Here is a 19,134-nt window from a genome sequence, read left to right as displayed (position 1 = left end):
AGAAAGTTTTAAAAATTACACTTTAAAAGGAGTTAGGAAATAAAGAGCAATATACATTAAGTGATACTGTGCTTCACTCTAAAAATTACCGTACATGTAGCATTACACTTAAGCAAGAATTATTACTGTGATCTGTAACGTATGTTTCTCCTCTCTGCTTTAGTACTGGTAAGTCCTTATGGCTTAAATGGCACGCTAACAGGCCAAGCATACAAGATGTCAGACCCAGCCACCCGTAAGTTGATTGACGAATGGCAGTATTTCTACCCAATGGTGCTGAAAAAGAAAGAAGAATTGAAAGAAGAGGAGGAGTTGGGGTATGATGATGATTTCCCCGTGGCAGTAGAAGTAATTGTTGGTAAGAGAAAATATTTTGCCTGAAGAACTTAATTCTATCTTCTTCATCTTCCTTAATTTAAAGAGATAATCATTCAGATTCATCAAAAATAATCTCCATAATTTTCCCATCTTTTTGAATTCTCTTGACACAGTGGTATTTGCTGAGTAGTTACTTGCCTGAAGCACCAATGGTCCCCGTATTCCAAATGCTATTATGATAATGTTGGAACACATGTTTAAATAGCTATTAACTTATGAAAGGACGAAACCTATCACTTTTGGCAGTACCTAGTGAGCTTTGACTCTGACCACTGGAATAATGAATTTGGCGGTCGAGTGTGAACTTTTTCTCAGGCCTTGTGCTCTCTCTCTCTTGCCTCACAGGTGGTGTTCGGATGGTTTATCCTTCAGCTTTTGTTTTGATCTCTCAGAATGACCTCCCAGTTCCTCAGAGTGTTGCTGGTACCGGAGGCCATATTACAGTTGGGCAGCAGGGACTTGGTAGTGTGAAGGACCCAAGTAACTGTGGGATGCCGCTCACCCCGCCCACCTCTCCAGAACAGGCTGTCATAGGTGAGTGCGGTCCGGGTGTGGAAGAGATCCCAGAAAATCGTGTAGTTCCCTTGCCGTGGAACAGGTGAGAAAACACATTGAGAAATTCCTGGTGGAAGAGATGGAGATAGAGTAATATGGGGATTTTACAAAATGGAGAAAGAAAATTGTAAACAAACAGAATTTATGAGCTCAGAATTTTAATTGTGCCTGTATTAGTCTTTACTCAAATTACACAGTTTAATTGTTTCTTGTAAGTTCTCCATGTGCATCTGCTCTTTTATACTGATGTGGGTGCATTTAGGAGACAAGATGTGAGTTTCTTTTCTTTCTTTTTTTTTTTTTTTTTTAAAAAAGGAAAATACTAAATCAGAGAATAGTTGATGCCTTTGCCCAATTGGCTGTTGCCAGCCAGGGACAAGTCTTGGATGAATTCTCTTTCCTTATTATATTATAAAGTTAGTCTAACATCCAGGATTTCTGAATAAATGCCTTGTCCTTTCAATAATGTATTTATCTACAGTAATGACAAATATTAATTACATTTGAAAAATTTGTCAATTTCAACATTCTTCCTTCTTGGAAAAATACAGAAATTGTTTAATTTGGGAGAATGTTGCCTTCTTTTTTGAGTAGTATATATCCTATATTAACTTTTTTGTTGTTGTAGTTGACTTCATTTTAATTGAAAATCTAGTCAATGAGAAAAGGATACTCATCATACTTGAGCTGAAATGAGATTAATTATAGGTATTTAATGTGGGCCGTGTTGGCAGGAGCATCAGAGTAAGTAAAGCCTTGGCTGCTAAACTTTGAAAACAGACTATCAGGCATGATACATGCTCATCATGTGGTGAGTTTCGTGAGGGTCAGATAAGACAGTTTTTCAGAGTTTCTAGCATAGTGCTTGGCATGTAGTGGCATTCAGTAAATGTTCATGGTTAAATAATATATTGGGGAAAAGTATAGACTTTGTGATTGAATCTAATTTTAAAACCTAGCTGTAGTTCCTACTATGTGAGTGACCTTATTTAATTCTCATACTTGCTCTGAACACCAGTTTCCTTCTCTGTTAAATACTATAAAGTTTCCAGGGTTATTATACATATTAGATCATGTACTTGACAGTGCTTGGTAAACAATAAAGCAATATACAAACAGTAGTGTAAGAAATTTAAAGCAGTGCTCAAAACTCCAGTTTCAGCACACAGTATTAAGTTATCTGGAAGGAATTACTCAGATACTGTGTGGGAGACAGAAATGGACAACACGTAGCCTTTGGGTTTTTTGGGGGGGTGGGGAGGGGGAGGGTTTGGCCGTGCCACATGGCTTGCGGAATCTTAGTTCCTCTAACAGGGATCGAACCCCTGCCCCTTGGAGTGGAAGCGTGGAGTCCTGGCCACTGGACCACCAGGGACGTCCCTAGCCTTTGTTTTTAAGAGCCTTGTAGTTACTAAGATGGTGAAAAAATGTACTATGTCCGGCTCTAATATGGTAGAGCAGAGAATTTGGATGATCTCCTATGAAAGGATTTGCTATCAATCAGTTTTTATTAAAACTACTTTAAACTGGGGCTTCCCTGGTGGCTCAGTGGTTGAGAGTCCGCCTGCTGATGCAGGGGACACGGGTTCGTGCCCCGGTCCGGGAAGATCCCACATGCCGCGGAGCGGCTGGGCCCGTGAGCCATGGCCGCTGAGCCTGTGCATCCAGAGCCTGTGCTCCTCAACGGGAGAGGCCACAACAGTGAGAGGCCCGCGTACCGCAAAAAAAAAAAAACTACTTTAAACTGAAAAAGCATAAAAATACTTGTACAGTTTTTTATAATAATATCATAGAGAAGATATATTTTAAAGAGTCTAGAATTACCAGTATTTTGAAAAAAAAGCTACTGAAAAAAAATTACCAGTATTTAAAATATATTTTAAAGAGTCTAGAATTACCAGTATTTTGAAAAATGTTAATCATATTTCATATCAAAGCTTGGATTTGGATTTTTAACAGTTATACTACATAAGTTGGCATCAGTTTTTGTTTATGTTTGTTTTTGTTTTGCCTGGTACTTAGTGAAATTTGTGTTCACCTTAAAACTGAAGGCCTGCTGTATGCATGATGCCTTGACCTTTGATCAGTTCAGAACTCTAAATCCATAATTCAAAAAAAAGAAGTTTGGGGACTTCCTTGGTGGTCCAGTGGTTAGGATTCTATGCTTCCACTTCAGGGGGCACGGGTTCGATCCCTGGTCTGGGAACTAAGATCCCACATGCCGTGTGGGGCAAAAAAAAAAGAGAGAGAGAGTAAACCTAAAAAAAAAAGTTGTTTTGTTATGGTGGGTTTCAAGTGTACCTTGTAACTATAGATATTCAGATTTCTTCCCTTCTAACTCTGTGTATGTCATTGTGCTAGGCCCTGGGTAAATAAATCTCTTGATGCCTCCTCATTCCCAAAAACAAACAAAACTAAAAGTGACTGATATATTTGTAATAAAATTAATTTGTCCAAGTTTATACATCATAATAATGTTGAATTACAGCTTAGGACTCCTAATATTCCATCAGCAAGAGTCCTGCTCAGCCTTGTCATTCTGCACTTGACTGATGTTGAGCATTGCCGTGTTTTCCTAGACATAGGACAAAGTGGGTTACTTTGCCCCTTAAAATGGCCAAGAGTCTCCTAGATTAGCATGGATTCTCGGAGGGCCAAACAGTTCTGCCTCGTGTGGATAGGTACATCAGCTTGTGTTTTCTGTTTATGGAGATAATTGTGAGAAGAAACATTCAATATGCATTTAACAGCATGGAGTACAGTTCTCATTTAATTCCATATAAGGTCTGACTCACATTTTAGTTAAATCATTAAAAGCTACTGGAAAGCATTTACCCAACTTTAATCAGAAAAGATTTTGTGGCTTGCTTTCCCCGTGCCCTCTCCTGTTTTCGCCATAAATAATTCCCTTATGATACCATGGATTTACGATCTGTTTGGCTGTATTGTAGGGTGTTTGGGGGCAAAGGGCTATGTTATCTACTTCTCTTTGTTTCTTCACTTTGCCTAGTTTTATAATAGGCATTTGAAAATCCACTGTAAAATCAAAATGATTTATTTTGTACCATGAACCAAGTCAGAGGACTTTTAAGATAAAAGGTAGCAATGAAAGATCAAATTTCTTGTCTCCGTTAATTTATCTCACTTGTATTATAACAGTACTTTTCTGGAGAACAAGAAAGTTTCTGTTCCTAAGAATGTAAGCGTTGGGGTTTGTTTTTTCTTTCTTTTTTTAAAAAATAGAGCTGAGGGGCTTCCCCGGTGGCGCAGTGGGAAGATCCCACATGCTGCGGAGTGGCTGGGCCCGTGAGCCATGGCTGCTGAGCCTGTGCGTCTGGAGCCTGTGCTCCGCAATGGGAGAGGCCACAACAGTGAGAGGCCCGGGTACCGCAAAAAAATAGAGCTGAGACTAACCATTCAACTCATATAATGGTTGTTTTGCAGTGATACCAAGAATATTAGTTTGTGATATAAGGTTGTTTCTTTCTTTTTCACACGACAGTGGAGGCCTTTCAGAGCGCTTAAAATTGATTATTTCAATCAAGATGTTTTGCATCGTAGTACTATCAAGAGTAAAACCCACAATATGTTTATGAACTCAAATAGATAAAAGTAGTTGAATCAGAATTTAATACTGGAAGTTGACTTCAGTATTTGTCTTGTATGAGATGGAAGTAGTAAAATACTTATAACCAATAACTAGTATTATCAGCAATTATAGCAGACATAGAAAATGGATTGTAACACCAAGTACAGTTGGAAAAACTGAGTGGAGTTGTTAGAGAGAAACCAGTGAATTTTTAATCCTCTGATATAAAATGTTGAGTCAACTTCTTTCAGTGTTTTAGTATTAAGCTTTCATAAGTAGTGTTAGGCATAAGGATGAACAGTTCCACACACAGATTTGAAATGTGACCTTCTTAAGAATTTCTTTCTCTTACCCAGGGCACTGCGTGCAGATGTTACACAGCCATTTAGCTGCATGAGCATAGAGCTCCCTCTACTGTTTTGTTCTGCCTTGAGACTTATTTACTGCATTGGGCTTTAAAAATTCAAACGACCCATGCATGTTTACATCTTTAATATTGTCATGTTTGAATCCTCCCATGTAAGTTGTCTCCAATACCTGTGGAGCAGGAATGCCTCTGGATGGATATGCCATTGAGGGTATGTGAGTGTGAGTATTGATGTGATTGAAAGCTATACTGATGCAAATTTACTCATAGCTACAGATAGTGTTATTGTCAGGGGCAGCAGCAAAGTTACATGATCAGTTTCAACAATTAAATGTTTATGTTAAATAAGCCAGCAGTCTGTGCACTAGGAGACCTTTTCAGAAAATTCTGACATTCCAAATTGTCCTTCTTTCCTAGGTGAGAGTGGAGGGACACAGAGTGCTGTCAGTCACCTAGGTTCCCAAGATGGGGGGATGATAACTATGCACAGTCCAAAGAGATCGGGGAAGATTCCTCCAAAACTCCACAATCACATGGTCCATCGAGTCTGGAAGGAATGCATCCTCAACAGAACGCAGTCCAAGTATGTTTTTTGCATTCTGTCTGGATTGTGGTTTAGTAACCATGTCTTTTATTACTACATGAAGAGGATCAATCACATTGTGCTGTTGTGTGACCACACCCTGAGGGGGTCACTGGATTGTTAGTTCATCTTTTTGAACATAATAGGGTAAAATTCAAAACAAAGATGTTAAAATAATTTGACTATCCAGGAAAAATTTGAAGTTCCTGATCATCTCAAGATTGTCATGGTGTTCAGCTGACATTTTTTAGCACAGCTGGCTCAGAGATTCACTCTGAGTGTCAGGACAGTAATTGTGGGTTTGGTTTTTCCCTGTATACCTACTAATGAATGTTTCCTGTTTACAAAGGGAAATGACCTTCTTTGCCATGTTTTCTATTATACATTAGCCTCATGCTTTAATTGACAATGCATTTCTGAACTGAACTGATGACAATTAGAGGGATGTTTAGTAGCTGCTGTGCTTCTGTTTGTTGACTTGGGGAAATTCTTTTCTTCCCCTACTCAACTTCCCTTCCTTGCCCCACCTCCCTCCCATCTATCCCCTCTGACCTCCCTCCTTCCTTAACATAGTTTTGGAAAAGAAGAGGAATTGATTCTAAGAAGAGATGGCTGGTGATTATTTTAATTGCATGAATGATAATGTCAAACAGTAGTCAGTAAATACTATTTCACTTATCAAGATTTACATAAACATATTCAGCATATTTTCACATCTGTTTTGATATGACTGAGGTGTCCAACTTTTTGATTGATACAGATAAACAAAAGAGTCTTCATTCTCTAGAGCAGAATAAATATGGACATTCTTGTCAGTAATTCCTAAGAACTCATTTAGAAGCCAATTAAGTGTTTCTTCAGTGACTGCTACTCAAAGCTTTATATACACAATTAAAACCTGTCCTTTGGACCTAGCTTTTAGGAAATTCCTACTATGTATTTATTTCCCAAATAGTTGGCTCTAGAATAGGCTACTAAAGAAGATTTAGTAGAAAAAAATCTAAAATAATTGCAGTGGGAAATCATATGTCAAGTTCTAGAATTTAAAAGGTATCTCTATTCACTTTAAAATGATCTTTTCCTTTAGAATTATTGGTACAGATATTTTCACTTATGTCTGCAATGCCTAGACAATTTCCATGTTAACATTTTCTTTTTCTTTTCCTTTTATTTACCATCTTTGATTTTTATCACTACTAACCTTTCCACCAAGTCTAACAAATCAGAGGCCTTCTATCAGCAGCACCGAACAGGGAAGTGAGACACCCAGAAAGGCGGGGGGGCGGGGGGTGGCGTGGAGAGCAAGCAAAGTCCTTGCAGAGCCATCAGTGAAACACTTTGCAGTATCAGCTGTAGCAAAATCAACAATACAGAAATACTGCCGAGTGTTCTTATTTATGCAGTAGTAGACATCTACTTTTTGCTACCAATTATTAGTAACATGCAGGAGATATATTTGATTTTTGTGTTTTAGTTCACATCACTTGTGTGGAGTGCTGCCCTTAAATGCTAGTAAATATAGGTGTTTTAAGAGTGATTTAAACAGTCTATCTGAGGGTATATAATTCATAGATGCTGTGAAAAGATAATTTTTAAAAATCTAGGTTATTTCTGCAGAATTTAGGTGACTTTTTAAAAACCAACAGATAATATTGCCAGGTAGTGTTTTAATTGCTATGTGTAGCACCCATGTTAAAATGTATATTAAACTTAAATAAAAATATTTGGAATCCTGACTCTTCTAGTGCATGGCAGTAGTAAGTTGCCTTTCCCACCCCAGCAACCTCCCACCTTGAGTTGCTTTCAATCATCTATCAGCAAGATACCATTACTGTGTAAAATATATTCATGTCTTTCTAACATTTTCCCCCCAGAGGTATGGATATTATCTCATGTTTACACAAGCCACATTTTTTAACCTTTTTTAGGAGGAGCCAGATGTCAACTCCAACTCTTGAAGAAGAGCCTGCTAACAATCCTGCTACTTGGGATTTTGTGGATCCAACCCAAAGAGTCAGCTGTTCTTGCTCTAGGTAGGTAGGGGCCAAGGCAGAACAGTATGATAGAACATTTCGTTGGTTGTCTCCTGGCCTCTCAGACCACTTCTTTCACATCATTTTGCTTTATTTTGTTTTATTATTTATGTATTTTTAATTTTTTATTATTTTAAAAATATTTATTTATTTATTTGGCTATGCTAGGTCTTAGTTGCGGCATGTGGGATCTTCGTTGTGCCTTGCAGGGTCTTTAGTTGAGGCATGTGAACTCTTAGTTGCGGCATGTGAGATTAGTTTCCTGGGCAGGGATCGAACCTGGGCCCCCTGCATTGGGAGCGTGGAATCCTAACCACTGGACCACCAAGGAGGTCCCCGCTTTGTTTTGTTTTTAAATCTTCTGCTTCCAGTGGTGGAAAAAAGCTTGGTGTTTTTCTTCTATGCAGATGCTACAGTTTTATTGTCGGGACTCAGAATGAGCCTTTTTAGACAACTGGCCCTGTTACCAAATTGCTCCCACAGATTTCTTCAGGATAGCTTCTTCAGAACCGAAAGCATCAGTTTGACAAGACAGTCTCTTGCCATTTAACTGAGTTTATTTAATTACTCTTAATTATAAAGTTGAGATAAATATCAAGCAGGTTGGCTTGAATTAATAGAATTTGGATTAAATAGACCTTTCATAGAAAATTTTTGTTGTTGGTGCTCGTGTTTTTTGGTGACTGAAGTAGGTATGTGGTGATAACACCTGCTGAAAGCTGAAATTGTTGCTCATTCATTTAGATATTTGAATAGAAACCCAAATTATTTTCTGTAGAAAATTTTTGCACTCCTCATTTATGTTCCCTTGACTTATCACTCCTTGTGGTAATAATCTTATTGTCACAGATTTTCATGGGGGTTCTTAAATTTCTTAAGTGTATATCAGCCTTACCCCCCTCCCCCACCAGCTCAGCTCACTGTAGGAGCATGTGGTGATGATTATTCACTTAGTGAGCAACTCTAGTGTCTTTGCTTCCATGTGATACTGCTCAATACTTAGGTCAGTTGAGATAAGTGTACTTGGAAGATGGCCATTCATTTCTCTAGTTTAGATCATGGGGTTCTTAATGTGGCATATATGAATAGGCTTTGGGCTAGGGAGGTGGTCATGATGCCCGAGAATCTCTGCAAACACACATACACACGTGTGCACATGTCTGTTTGTACACTTAGGCAGCAGTTTTGACAGCTTCTTCCTGTTCCCCCTTCCCTATAAATTGATTCTCTTTTATCAAGCTCTGCCTTGGTAGTCAGCTTTTTGTTGAGATGCTGTAAGTACCTAATGAAACTCTTCGATTGATTTTTCAAGGAAGATGTTTTCAATGATATTATTTGCTCATTAAGGGTCCTCTTTCTGAGCATGTGAGAATCTCTCTAGTCTCAGGATAGGTGTGGTATACCAGCTGAATACCTGGTTTACTTTCATCTCTAGGCCATTGTAAATTGTGTGACAAAAAGTATTTTCCTATTAACAGTGGCTTCTAAACAGCTTACAGCCAAGTTATGGTCCACCTTTAGAAAGTACATAGGATAAAAAGTTTAGTGTATTTAACTTCACTTGTGCCTGCATCTTATTTTTCCTGCTCTTTCCTTAATCTATATTTTTTTCACTTTTTAAAAATAACTTTTTTACTGATTTCTATCACATTTTTATTTACTACCTTGCATTATTTTTACCTGAAGTGTAAATAAACAAATAACACTTTTTCTTTTGTCCTCCGGAGTTATTGCTCTATTTCCTCACCAAATTCTTATACCCTTCAGGTCTTATTTGTAGACATGCATTTGCATTCTATTCCATTGACTTCTAAATGTTTATCTCTAGACCTGACTTCTTATATGTACTCTAGTCTTGTATTTTGGGGAGTGCTTTTAAGATAAACCCTTACTATCAATATACCTGTTTCCTCACAAACCAGGTACCCGATTGCAGTCATTTTTGTCACAGTTTTCCCCTTCTCAGCCTAGAAACTTTATCATTTATTTATTTTTCTTAATTTTCTAGATCAATTTTATCATTGCATTTCACAATGATTTCCTTTGAAATGTCTGTTATAGTCATTCTACTTTCCTTATTCTTTTAGTCACCATGTGTTTCTGCACTATTTGGCCCTGCCTCTGATTTCCCTCCCATTAAGGCCAAACCACTCATATAGTTAGCCTTCTGAGCCCGATCTTCCTGCTGCCTGCCTCAGTGAGGTCCCTTACCTGTTCACAGATTTGCAATGATGGTCTGTTACTTACTGGTGTATCCCTTATTCTAACCATTCCACAATGTAGTTGAGTTGTTAAATGCAGTTGAAAAAAATGACTTTATAAGATTATCCACTTTGCAAAAAGTCCTTACTTTGAAGAGGCTACTATAAAATATCTATCAAAGGACTGGTGTGGTTAAATGCTCTCTGAGAAAATCCAAATCAAAAAGTTTTATGTGAAAGACTTTTAGAGCTTAGATCTTAAAGTAAGCACCCTTAGAAGATATTGAGATAATTGAGATATTTTCAGATGAGACATTTCATCTCTTACTGTGGTACTTTGCCCTGGAGATTTAAAGTCCAATTTTTGCCTTATTGACAATAGCCTTATGCATAGACAACCTTCTTCAAAGTCAGGATTTTTTTTTTTTTTTTTTTAAAGTGTAGCAAAGACTTTGGCAAGAGTGTTTTCAGATTATCTACTGCAGGATTACCGAACCCGTTATGGAATGGTCCTCTCCTCACACTATTTAACGGCCTTATGGGGCAGGGTGGCCATCCTGCTGTCCCACTAAACCATCCCATTATGCCACACAAATCCGTTTTACTTCCCACTAGGGCATTGTTTAGTGCAATGCAACAGTAATTTAATGCCACCCTAGTGGCCTCAGAGAGTTACTGATACACTGGCAGGAGAGCTTACATTTTTTCTGGGAGTGATTTATATATTGGGAGGAACTGGCTGACCTGCTATATAACTTTTTTGCACAGATTAAACCTTAGGATCATCTAGTGGGCCCTTACTGAGCATTTCTCACACCCGTGCTTGCCAAGAAGTGTGTTAGGATGTGAGCAGACTTACTATTCCTGCTTAGATAGTACAGATGCATTTGTATGTGTGTGTTGTTTTAATATTCACTCACAACCTTCTGCTTCTGTCTCATTTTAACATGTTTCTGTAAGATCCAAAGTTGTCTTTTATCCCTTCTTTCTTGCATAATAGTAGCATATAAAGTTCCTAGTATATTTATCCTATTAAATATTCTTATTTATTTATTTTATTTATTTATTTTTGCCTGCTTTGGGTCTTCGTTGCTGCACGCAAGCTTTCTCTAGTTGTGGCGAGTGGGGGCTACTCTTCCTTGTGGTGCGCGGGCTTCCCATTGCAGTGGCTTCTCTTGTTGCGGAGCACAGGCTCTAGGGCGCCTTGGCTTCAGTAGTTGTGGCGCACAGGCTTAGTTGCTCCTTGGCATGTGGGATCTTCCCGGACCAGAGATCGAACCGGTGTCTCCTGCACTGGCAGGCGGATTCTCCAACCACTGCGCCACGAGGGAAGTCCCCCTATTATATATTCTTAAAACTGACCCTTAGTTTCACACTTTGGGGGAGAGTTCCATAGTTATCTTATTCCTGATTTACAACACTATAAGCTTTTATAAACCATTCTTTTTTTTTTTTGATTAGCCATTCTATATTGGAGTTGGTAGAGTGTTGTAAAATAGAAATTGGAAGCTTTGTTTTGGTTCTTTTCTTGACAGATGATCTCATTACTGTTAGTTTTAAAATGCAATATGAATAGATTGTCTGAGGACCTCACCAAATTTGAAAGATTTGGGGATTTTCAAATTAGTATTTTTATAGAGGTTAGCAGCATATTAATTAATGTTTCTTAAGTTCATCTCTTATCTACTTAACTTGTATATAACTGGTTCATTGTTTTCTGTCAGGGTGTGTTGCAGTTTTTAGTCATTATCAATATATTTAACACCCAGAGTTCATTTAGATGTATTATTGCATATAACGTGTGCTTAAAAAGACATAACCTTGTTAGAGGCATCTCTTTTGTAATTAGAATGATGCAGTTATTTTCATCTGTGTATTTACTGACTTCATGTTAATTCTCATTTCAGGCATAAACTTTTAAAACGTTGTGCAGTAGGACCCAGTCGACCTCCCACAATATCACAACCAGGGTTCAGTGCAGGACCATCATCATCTTCATCTTTACCACCTCCTGCTTCTTCTAAGCACAAAACAACAGAAAGACAGGAAAAGGGAGACAAGTTGCAAAAGAGACCCTTGATACCATTTCACCATAGGCCCTCTGTGGCTGAAGAGTTATGCATGGAACAAGATCCACCAGGACAGAAGCTAGGCTTGGCAGGGATAGACTCCTCCTTAGAGGTGGCTAGCAGTAGGAAGTATGATAAGCAAATGGCCGTGCCTTCCAGAAATACAAGCAAGCAAATGAATCTGAATCCTATGGATTCACCTCATTCCCCTATTTCCCCTCTGCCGCCAACACTCAGCCCTCAGCCACGAGGTCAGGAAACGGAGAATTTGGACCCACCATCTGTCCCTGTGAATCCGGCCCTCTATGGAAATGGGCTAGAACTCCAGCAGTTGTCTACTCTGGATGACAGAACTGTCCTCGTAGGCCAAAGACTGCCTCTGATGGCAGAGGTCAGTGAGACCGCCTTATATTGTGGGATTAGGCCCTCGAACCCAGAGTCATCAGATAAGTGGTGGCATAGTTATCATCTCCCATCCATTGATGATGCTGAGTTCCGGCCTCCAGAGCTCCAGGGTGAGAGATGTGATGCCAAAATGGAGGTAAACTCAGAGAGCACTGCATTGCAAAGGTAAGGTGACTCTCCACCCCACCCACATGATCACCCATCAGAAGCCCAAGGCCGTAGGTTCCCAAGAATCAGGGCCTTCAGATCCAAAATTGAAGAGGCCTTTCTTCACCATTCTAGACTCTGCATTTGGAAAATGTTTAAAAGTCAAATGCTTTATCCATCGTGAGGTTTAACACACATGTCATTATTTAAATGCTGGCATAAAAAGGTTTCATCATAGGATTAGCTATACTAGTATCGCTTTATTTTTGGCCTGCTGTTTGTTAATCAAAGAATATAGCTTTATGGGACCTTCCATATTGTGGTCAGTGCCCTCTTTGTATGTTCACACTTTTAAGGAAGGCTTTGCATGCATTCAGGTATGTATCACGCATCTAGTAATAATACTTCAGAGTGCTTTTGAGCTACCCATTATTCTAAACAGTTTACACAGATTATCTCATTTAATTTTCACCACAGCTGTATTGCTACCTTAATTTCATAGCTGAGAAAGAAACTAGGGTCATGCAGTTAGTAAATGACACAGGTGGAATTTGAACCTGGACAGTCTTGTCAGAGCCCACCTATGCTCTTAAGTGGAATCCATAGAATCAGAGACAAAAGTATATGTTCTTGATAAAAGCTACTGAGATTTATTTAATTGTGAATACAATCTCTAAAATACACCTGTAGGTGAATATTTAGGTGTTTTTTGTTTTTGTTTTTTTTGTGGTACGCGGGCCTCTCACTGTTGTGGCCTCTCCCGTTGCGGAGCACAGGCTCCGGACGCGCAGGCTCAGCGGCCATGGCTCATGGGCCCAGCCTCTCCGCGGCATGTGGGATCTTCCTGGACCGGGGCACGAACCTGTGTCCCCTGCATCGGCAGGCAGACTCTCAACCACTTGCACCACCAGAGAAGCCCTTTAGGTGTTTTTTTTTTAAGTTTAGTTTAAGCTTTACAAATGCTTTAAATCATAAAATGTTGCTTTAAAAAAAAATCTAATCTCTTTATGTTTCTTGCTTAAATTGTCATTTGTTTTCTATTTCAGACTCTTAGCACAACCTAACAAACGGTTTAAAATCTGGCAAGACAAGCAGCCCCAGATGCAGCCACTCCACTTCCTTGACCCATTGCCTCTATCACAACAACCTGGAGACAGTTTGGGAGAAGTCAATGACCCGTACACCTTTGAGGATGGTGACATAAAATACATCTTCACAGCGAACAAAAAATGCAAACAAGGGACAGAGAAAGATTCCCTGAAAAAGAATAAGGTACCATTTAACATAGAGAGAGTCCAGCCTGGTGTGGGTTTCAGTCTATGTCAGTACAGCACATGTGGGAAGACTTTGGAGGCAGAATGTTTGAGATAGTCTTGCCTGATTGCTCTGTCCCCATATTCATGCTCTTGGTACTATTGTATCGAACAGCGTATTGTTCCTTTTTATGTCATGGCTCACCTTTGTTCAAAAGTCAGCCGAACATAAATGAAGCCTCATATTTTCCAGGCTATAGCTTGTACAGTGCATGTTTCCTCTCATATGCTAATTCTTGTTGGCCTATGCTCCCTGCTTATTTCTTTTTAATTATTATTCCAAAATACCCAAAATGTAAGAAAAAATCTTGGTAACAACATCTCCTGTTTATTGAGCGCTCACTGTGTTTACTGTGCTAAGCGCTTTACCTCTATGTCTCTCTGAATTAATACCAGCACCACTCCAAGACTGTGTCAGTATAATTGTACTGGTTCCATTGTCATAAAAATGAGTACTGTGGGTGTCTGCTGTCTTTAGCCTTAAGTTTTAAAACATTCTAAAATACTGGGCCATTTAAAGAGGTATTCTTAAGAATAGAGGAAGTAAGACAAAAGGGACCAGTATAGTTCAGGAGAATACTTCTTAGAGTCCTTTACAGAGATCCATCTAGATCCAAAAAGCTTGAAGCATAATTCAACATCCAAACTACTATATTAAAGGCAGCTTTTACCACCATGGCAGGCCTGTAAGCACATGCCACCAGTACCATGAGGCATAAAACCCTGACTGACCCAGATTGAGGGGAAAGCGTGGGAGTTTTTGGTTCGGTTTAAATTCAGGGAAAAGGACATATCTTTTATTTCCTTTGGTTGCATAGACCATGGTTTATCATACTTGTGCTCATAACAAGTTCCATTCTACCCTCTAATTCTTTGTGTTCTCCCTCATATTCCACACTTTGGGTTGGTGTTCATGTGTTTTGTTTGGCTGAATTTATTATACAGTCAGAGGATGGATTTGGTACCAAGGATGTCACTACACCAGGTCATTCCACGCCGGTGCCTGAAGGGAAAAATGCCATGTCCCTTTTCAGTTCTACTAAAACAGGTGTGTACAATGATTATTTGCCTCACTTGGATTGTTGCTAAAATAAATGCGAGGGAGATGCTTCTCTATTTAAAATTATATCCTTATTGTAATAGCAATAATTTGATCTCATCTTTAATCTATTTTTCAGTTCCTTTCAAAACTGATAAACGTATTTGGCAGTAATTGTCGCTAAATTTAACCGAAAACATAGGGAAACAGTTGGCAGGCAGGGCTTGCTCATTGTCCTCTCCTCGCTCCTTCTCCCTTGATGAAGTCGCTCATTCTGTGCCTTTTGCCTCCTTTCCCACAGATGTTCGGCAGGATAGTGCTGCTGGCAGGGCTGGCTCCAGTAGCCTCACACAGGTGACAGATCTGGCGCCTTCCCTTCATGACTTAGACAACATCTTTGACAATTCTGATGACGACGAACTTGGGGTGAGTCTGCTGTGGCTACACAAACAAAAATTCACTTAAGTGCATGGACTTATATCAGTGTTTCAGTATTTCTTTATAGTTTGGTCTACTGGATTGGGGGCTCTTACTTCAGGTTCTGAATGTTCTTCAAAAACGTTTGTATACCTTGAAAGGATTCTAAAAGTTATTAGTGTAGTCTGTAATACGCCTTGGGTTTTGTTTGTTGATGGCTTTCTTTCCATTAGTGTTATTCCTGTTGTAAATATTAAAATCTTACACATTAAAAAAAAATCCTTCTCAATATCATGAGACTAACAGGAATGTATTATGTAGTCCCTTTAGCTCAGATTTTAAAAATAATGCCCATATAACTTTTTATTCATCTAATAAGTCATAGGTTAGTCAACATTTTGAGAGAGATTACAAGTATGATCTATATACTTTTTAGGATTATAGCATCGTAAGTTGGGAAATAGAATTTATACACATAGACGTTAAATAATACAAGGCGTCATATGATGAAAGTGACAGATAAGAATTTATAATTCTCTGGAGAGTAACTGAGCTAAGTCAGGAAATTTGTGTCCTCGTCCTCCTAACCAACCCTGTACCTTTGTGCAAATAAAAGTGCCTGTTATCTCTGGGGGACCTAGAGATGAGTAAGATAGGCCCCTCTTCAAGGAGGTCAGTTTATTAGTTTATTTTTCTTTCATTTATATATTTACTTTCCCATCTATCCAGTTTACATGTATTCGTTAATCATTTATTGATCAGTTCCTTTGTGGCAGGTACTCTAGGTTTACAGATACAATTAAATTACCACTCTTAATACTTGAGATACTCACAGACTTCAGGAGAAATAGCATATAAATAAAGTTAAAAATATACTGAGTCCTGTGAGGGCAGTAATTGACCTGAATCTAAAGATGCTACATGTTCAAGTGCAATATGACAGGCAAGCAGTATCTAAGTAAAGGCTTGAAGGTTAAGTAGGAATCAGATTTCTACAGCCCCTTCTCACTTTAAAATAAAATGTATCCGATTAACAGATATTGTACACCATTACTATTCTAAGTACTTAGAAGATGAGGAGATAATAATGACCTCAAAGAACAAAATTGACTTGAAATGTGGAACGACTAGGTTAGGGGGAGGCAGGGGAGGAATGTTACTTTGAGCCTGGAAGGAGCCTTGGTTAAGCTACAAGAATGAACTAGCTGGGCTTTGGGGGACAGTGTGCACATGGATCTGTTTTCTGAATGGAGGGTAAAGATTGGTGGGACTGGGAAGGTTTGTGGCCACTCTTAAGGCTTTAGACTTCAAACTGTGCTGGTAATGTGCCCTTCTGGAGGCTGCTGAGTGTGGAACTGACCTGGTAGAAGTGAGTGTCGTTTTCCATCAGTCCGATACACAGAAAGCAGGAGTACTATTTGGTAACTTGTTGGATTGAAACATGAGGACCGAAAATCGGGCAGTGGCTGCATGAAGGGAAAGGACATGGCAATGTGAAAAACTTTAGTAGAAGAAATGACACGTTTCCTTATTCTGTGACCCAGGCATTGGAGATCCTTTTTGAACTTGACTGTCTCCATTAAGCCATGCATTATCTAGGATTGGTTTTAACAAGGGCTAGTTCAGATGCTTTGGTGTGGGGACGGTGGGAAGAAAGTATGAAAAGTAAAGGAATCAAAGGGAAGTAGGAAGGGAGATGTAAGAAAAGAAAAGAAACAAACCGTAGAGTAGCCTGGTTTCTGTTCACAGCCACCATCCCTAGTGATTGCTGTGCTCTGAGCCATTGTCCTTACTCTGTATAAATTATGAATTACTATTGGACTAAATGAATAAATGTTTACTCTGTTGTTTGAATGTATTGTTAGTAATGTTAATATGCAAAGGAGATTGGACATTGTTTATCTAATTTTCATTTCTCTGAAATGATTGTTTCTACTTTGAGTTCTAGCCTGACATTTAATCAAGGGAACAGTTTACCTTAGAGTCATTTTACTAATTCAACTTATTAGTAACTGGAATTGAGAGACTGTTGTCCAAGTTTTCATCTCATAGGTTTTAAAGTTAGTTTTATATGTTTCAACTCTATGATATTGAATAAGTGTACATAAACAAAAGACCTTCTATTTGTGAGAATCTTTTTGCTTTATTTTATCTTGCCATCAGTTCATTTGAGTTCTTAAAGATAATCTTGCTTACTAAAGGACTTAATTTGTTTTGAATAACAAATCAGAGAAAAACCTTCTCTGTGCATTTCAATAATTTTGTGAGATAAGGTTATTTTTCATGAAGATGAACAGTAACTGTAGAAATAGGAATAGGAGATATGTATTTTTTTTGTGGTGAAAAATAAAAGAATAATAGTTTGGGGAGGGCTTGAGGTCCTCCCTTTTAGCTGCCTGCTTCCAAACAGAAGGAAAACCAGACTGATAACCAATCACTACTTGGAGGCACCACCCTAATGTGATTACTGTGTCCCTGAAACTGCGTCTCTAATGACCTGGGTGGGAAGATTTGCTGAAGGTCTGCAAGCTCTGCTTTGATGGCACAGTCTGCTCTCACCAGATCCATGACAAGAAGACTCAGTCAGTCTGTTTCTCATACTTGACAAGCTTGTAACCATCTCTTCTGTGTCACTGTCCGCTGGTATGTCTAGAAGTTCACCTGATGAATGCTATGTAAGGAAGCATCTTTCCTTTATTTTAAAATATCAATAGGCGTACACTCTAAGGAATAGTGGACTCTCACCCTACTTACATACAAATGTGTTGCTCCGCTTTAATAATAATAATCTGTTCTTAGGCTGTGTCACCTGCACTACGCTCATCAAAAATGCCTACAGTTGGGACAGAAGACCGACCTCTTGGGAAGGATGGAAGAGCTGCTGTTCCTTACCCACCAAGTAAGAAAAGGAAACTAAGCTTCAGCTCACTGCTTATAATTTACATATTGTGTTTTCATACTCAGTGGTGCCTTGTCTGAGATTCCCCTCCTTCCCCTCCCCCCATTTTAACAGAATACTGGCAGTGAATTAAAACTTGTATAAATTGGTGTTCCTAAGGTGGCAGGCAGCTGAGAGACCCATTTAAATTTGAATTCCTTTTCCTTTTGTTTTCAAATTAACTTCTGTGGTTTAAAATGTGAAAAAAACATGTTTTAGGTTTATTTTTGCAATAGCCCTTTCCTAGTAGGATAAATGCTGCATAGTGGTTTTCAGAGCAATATTCCACTGCAAGAGCTTGTGTAAAATGTTTCAGTTTTCATAAATTTAATTCACACAAGGATAATGAATGTTTGTTTTCCATGGTCCTTTTTCCAACAGTTACTGAAGTTTTTGTGTTTCCTTAAGAGATCAACTAGTTTTATTATGTATGTGGACAAAAAGAGAAACTTGCTTTTCTCTACTTATTCTTTACCCTAAGAAACATTCTACAAGAGAAAAGAAAGTCAGGATAGCTTATATGGATACTCTGAAGCTGAAACACAATTCCATTGCAAATCATTCTTTAATATCTTCTCATTAATTCAGCTGGTAATGAGAACAAATTGAGGGGAAAAACCACCATGTCATAGGGATGAGTCAAAAAGTTTCATGAACCTATAAATGTAGTGCTGATTTACTCAAATGTAGAAGTGTGAAGTATACAGAGATTGGATTTTGACAGCTTTAGTGGATCCATAGCTTTTTAAAATATGCAAAGCTTTCTCAAGCATGACATGTATGAAAATGAATGATGATAGCCAGCCAGTTGCTGTAGTTTTTTTTTAATTAAACATTTTTCTTTTTTTATTACTCTGCACTGCAGAATTTTACAAACATGAAACTCACAGATTAAAAGAAACATGATTAAAGTAGATTCATCTGGAATACGGCAGATGAATGAATTTTTCCCTTGTATTTATTAACCAGTTACTCCTGCTTTTTTTGACATTAAGTGATATGTAGCGATGTTAAATGTTAAAATGTCTGATAATTTGTCCAAGATTATTTACTCACAAACCATCCTGCTAGTAAGTGTCATTACCCAGTAAAGTATATGG

At 38.5% G+C, this 19,134-nt stretch overlaps 1 protein-coding gene across 5 annotated transcripts in view; it reads left to right on the top strand.

The window, feature by feature from the left end:
- MED13L (mediator complex subunit 13L) overlaps positions 1 to 19,134 on the top strand; it is a 297,225-nt gene that overhangs the window by 237,861 nt on the left and 40,230 nt on the right. For all 5 annotated transcript variants that reach the window (XM_067700702.1, XM_067700701.1, XM_067700706.1 and 2 more), the window contains 9 exons: positions 164 to 358; positions 724 to 912; positions 5,307 to 5,472; positions 7,401 to 7,505; positions 11,614 to 12,345; positions 13,374 to 13,599; positions 14,586 to 14,688; positions 14,981 to 15,105; positions 17,896 to 17,995. In XM_067700702.1, coding sequence (XP_067556803.1) covers positions 164 to 358; positions 724 to 912; positions 5,307 to 5,472; positions 7,401 to 7,505; positions 11,614 to 12,345; positions 13,374 to 13,599; positions 14,586 to 14,688; positions 14,981 to 15,105; positions 17,896 to 17,995 — 1,941 coding nt within the window. The remainder of the gene's footprint in view (positions 1 to 163; positions 359 to 723; positions 913 to 5,306; positions 5,473 to 7,400; positions 7,506 to 11,613; positions 12,346 to 13,373; positions 13,600 to 14,585; positions 14,689 to 14,980; positions 15,106 to 17,895; positions 17,996 to 19,134) is intronic.

This window comes from Pseudorca crassidens, chromosome 12 (assembly GCF_039906515.1).
Source record: "Pseudorca crassidens isolate mPseCra1 chromosome 12, mPseCra1.hap1, whole genome shotgun sequence".
NCBI classification, from domain to species: domain Eukaryota; kingdom Metazoa; phylum Chordata; class Mammalia; order Artiodactyla; family Delphinidae; genus Pseudorca; species Pseudorca crassidens.
The sequence above is the reverse complement of the archived record's forward strand: the minus strand, read 5'-3'. Positions and strand labels throughout refer to the sequence as shown.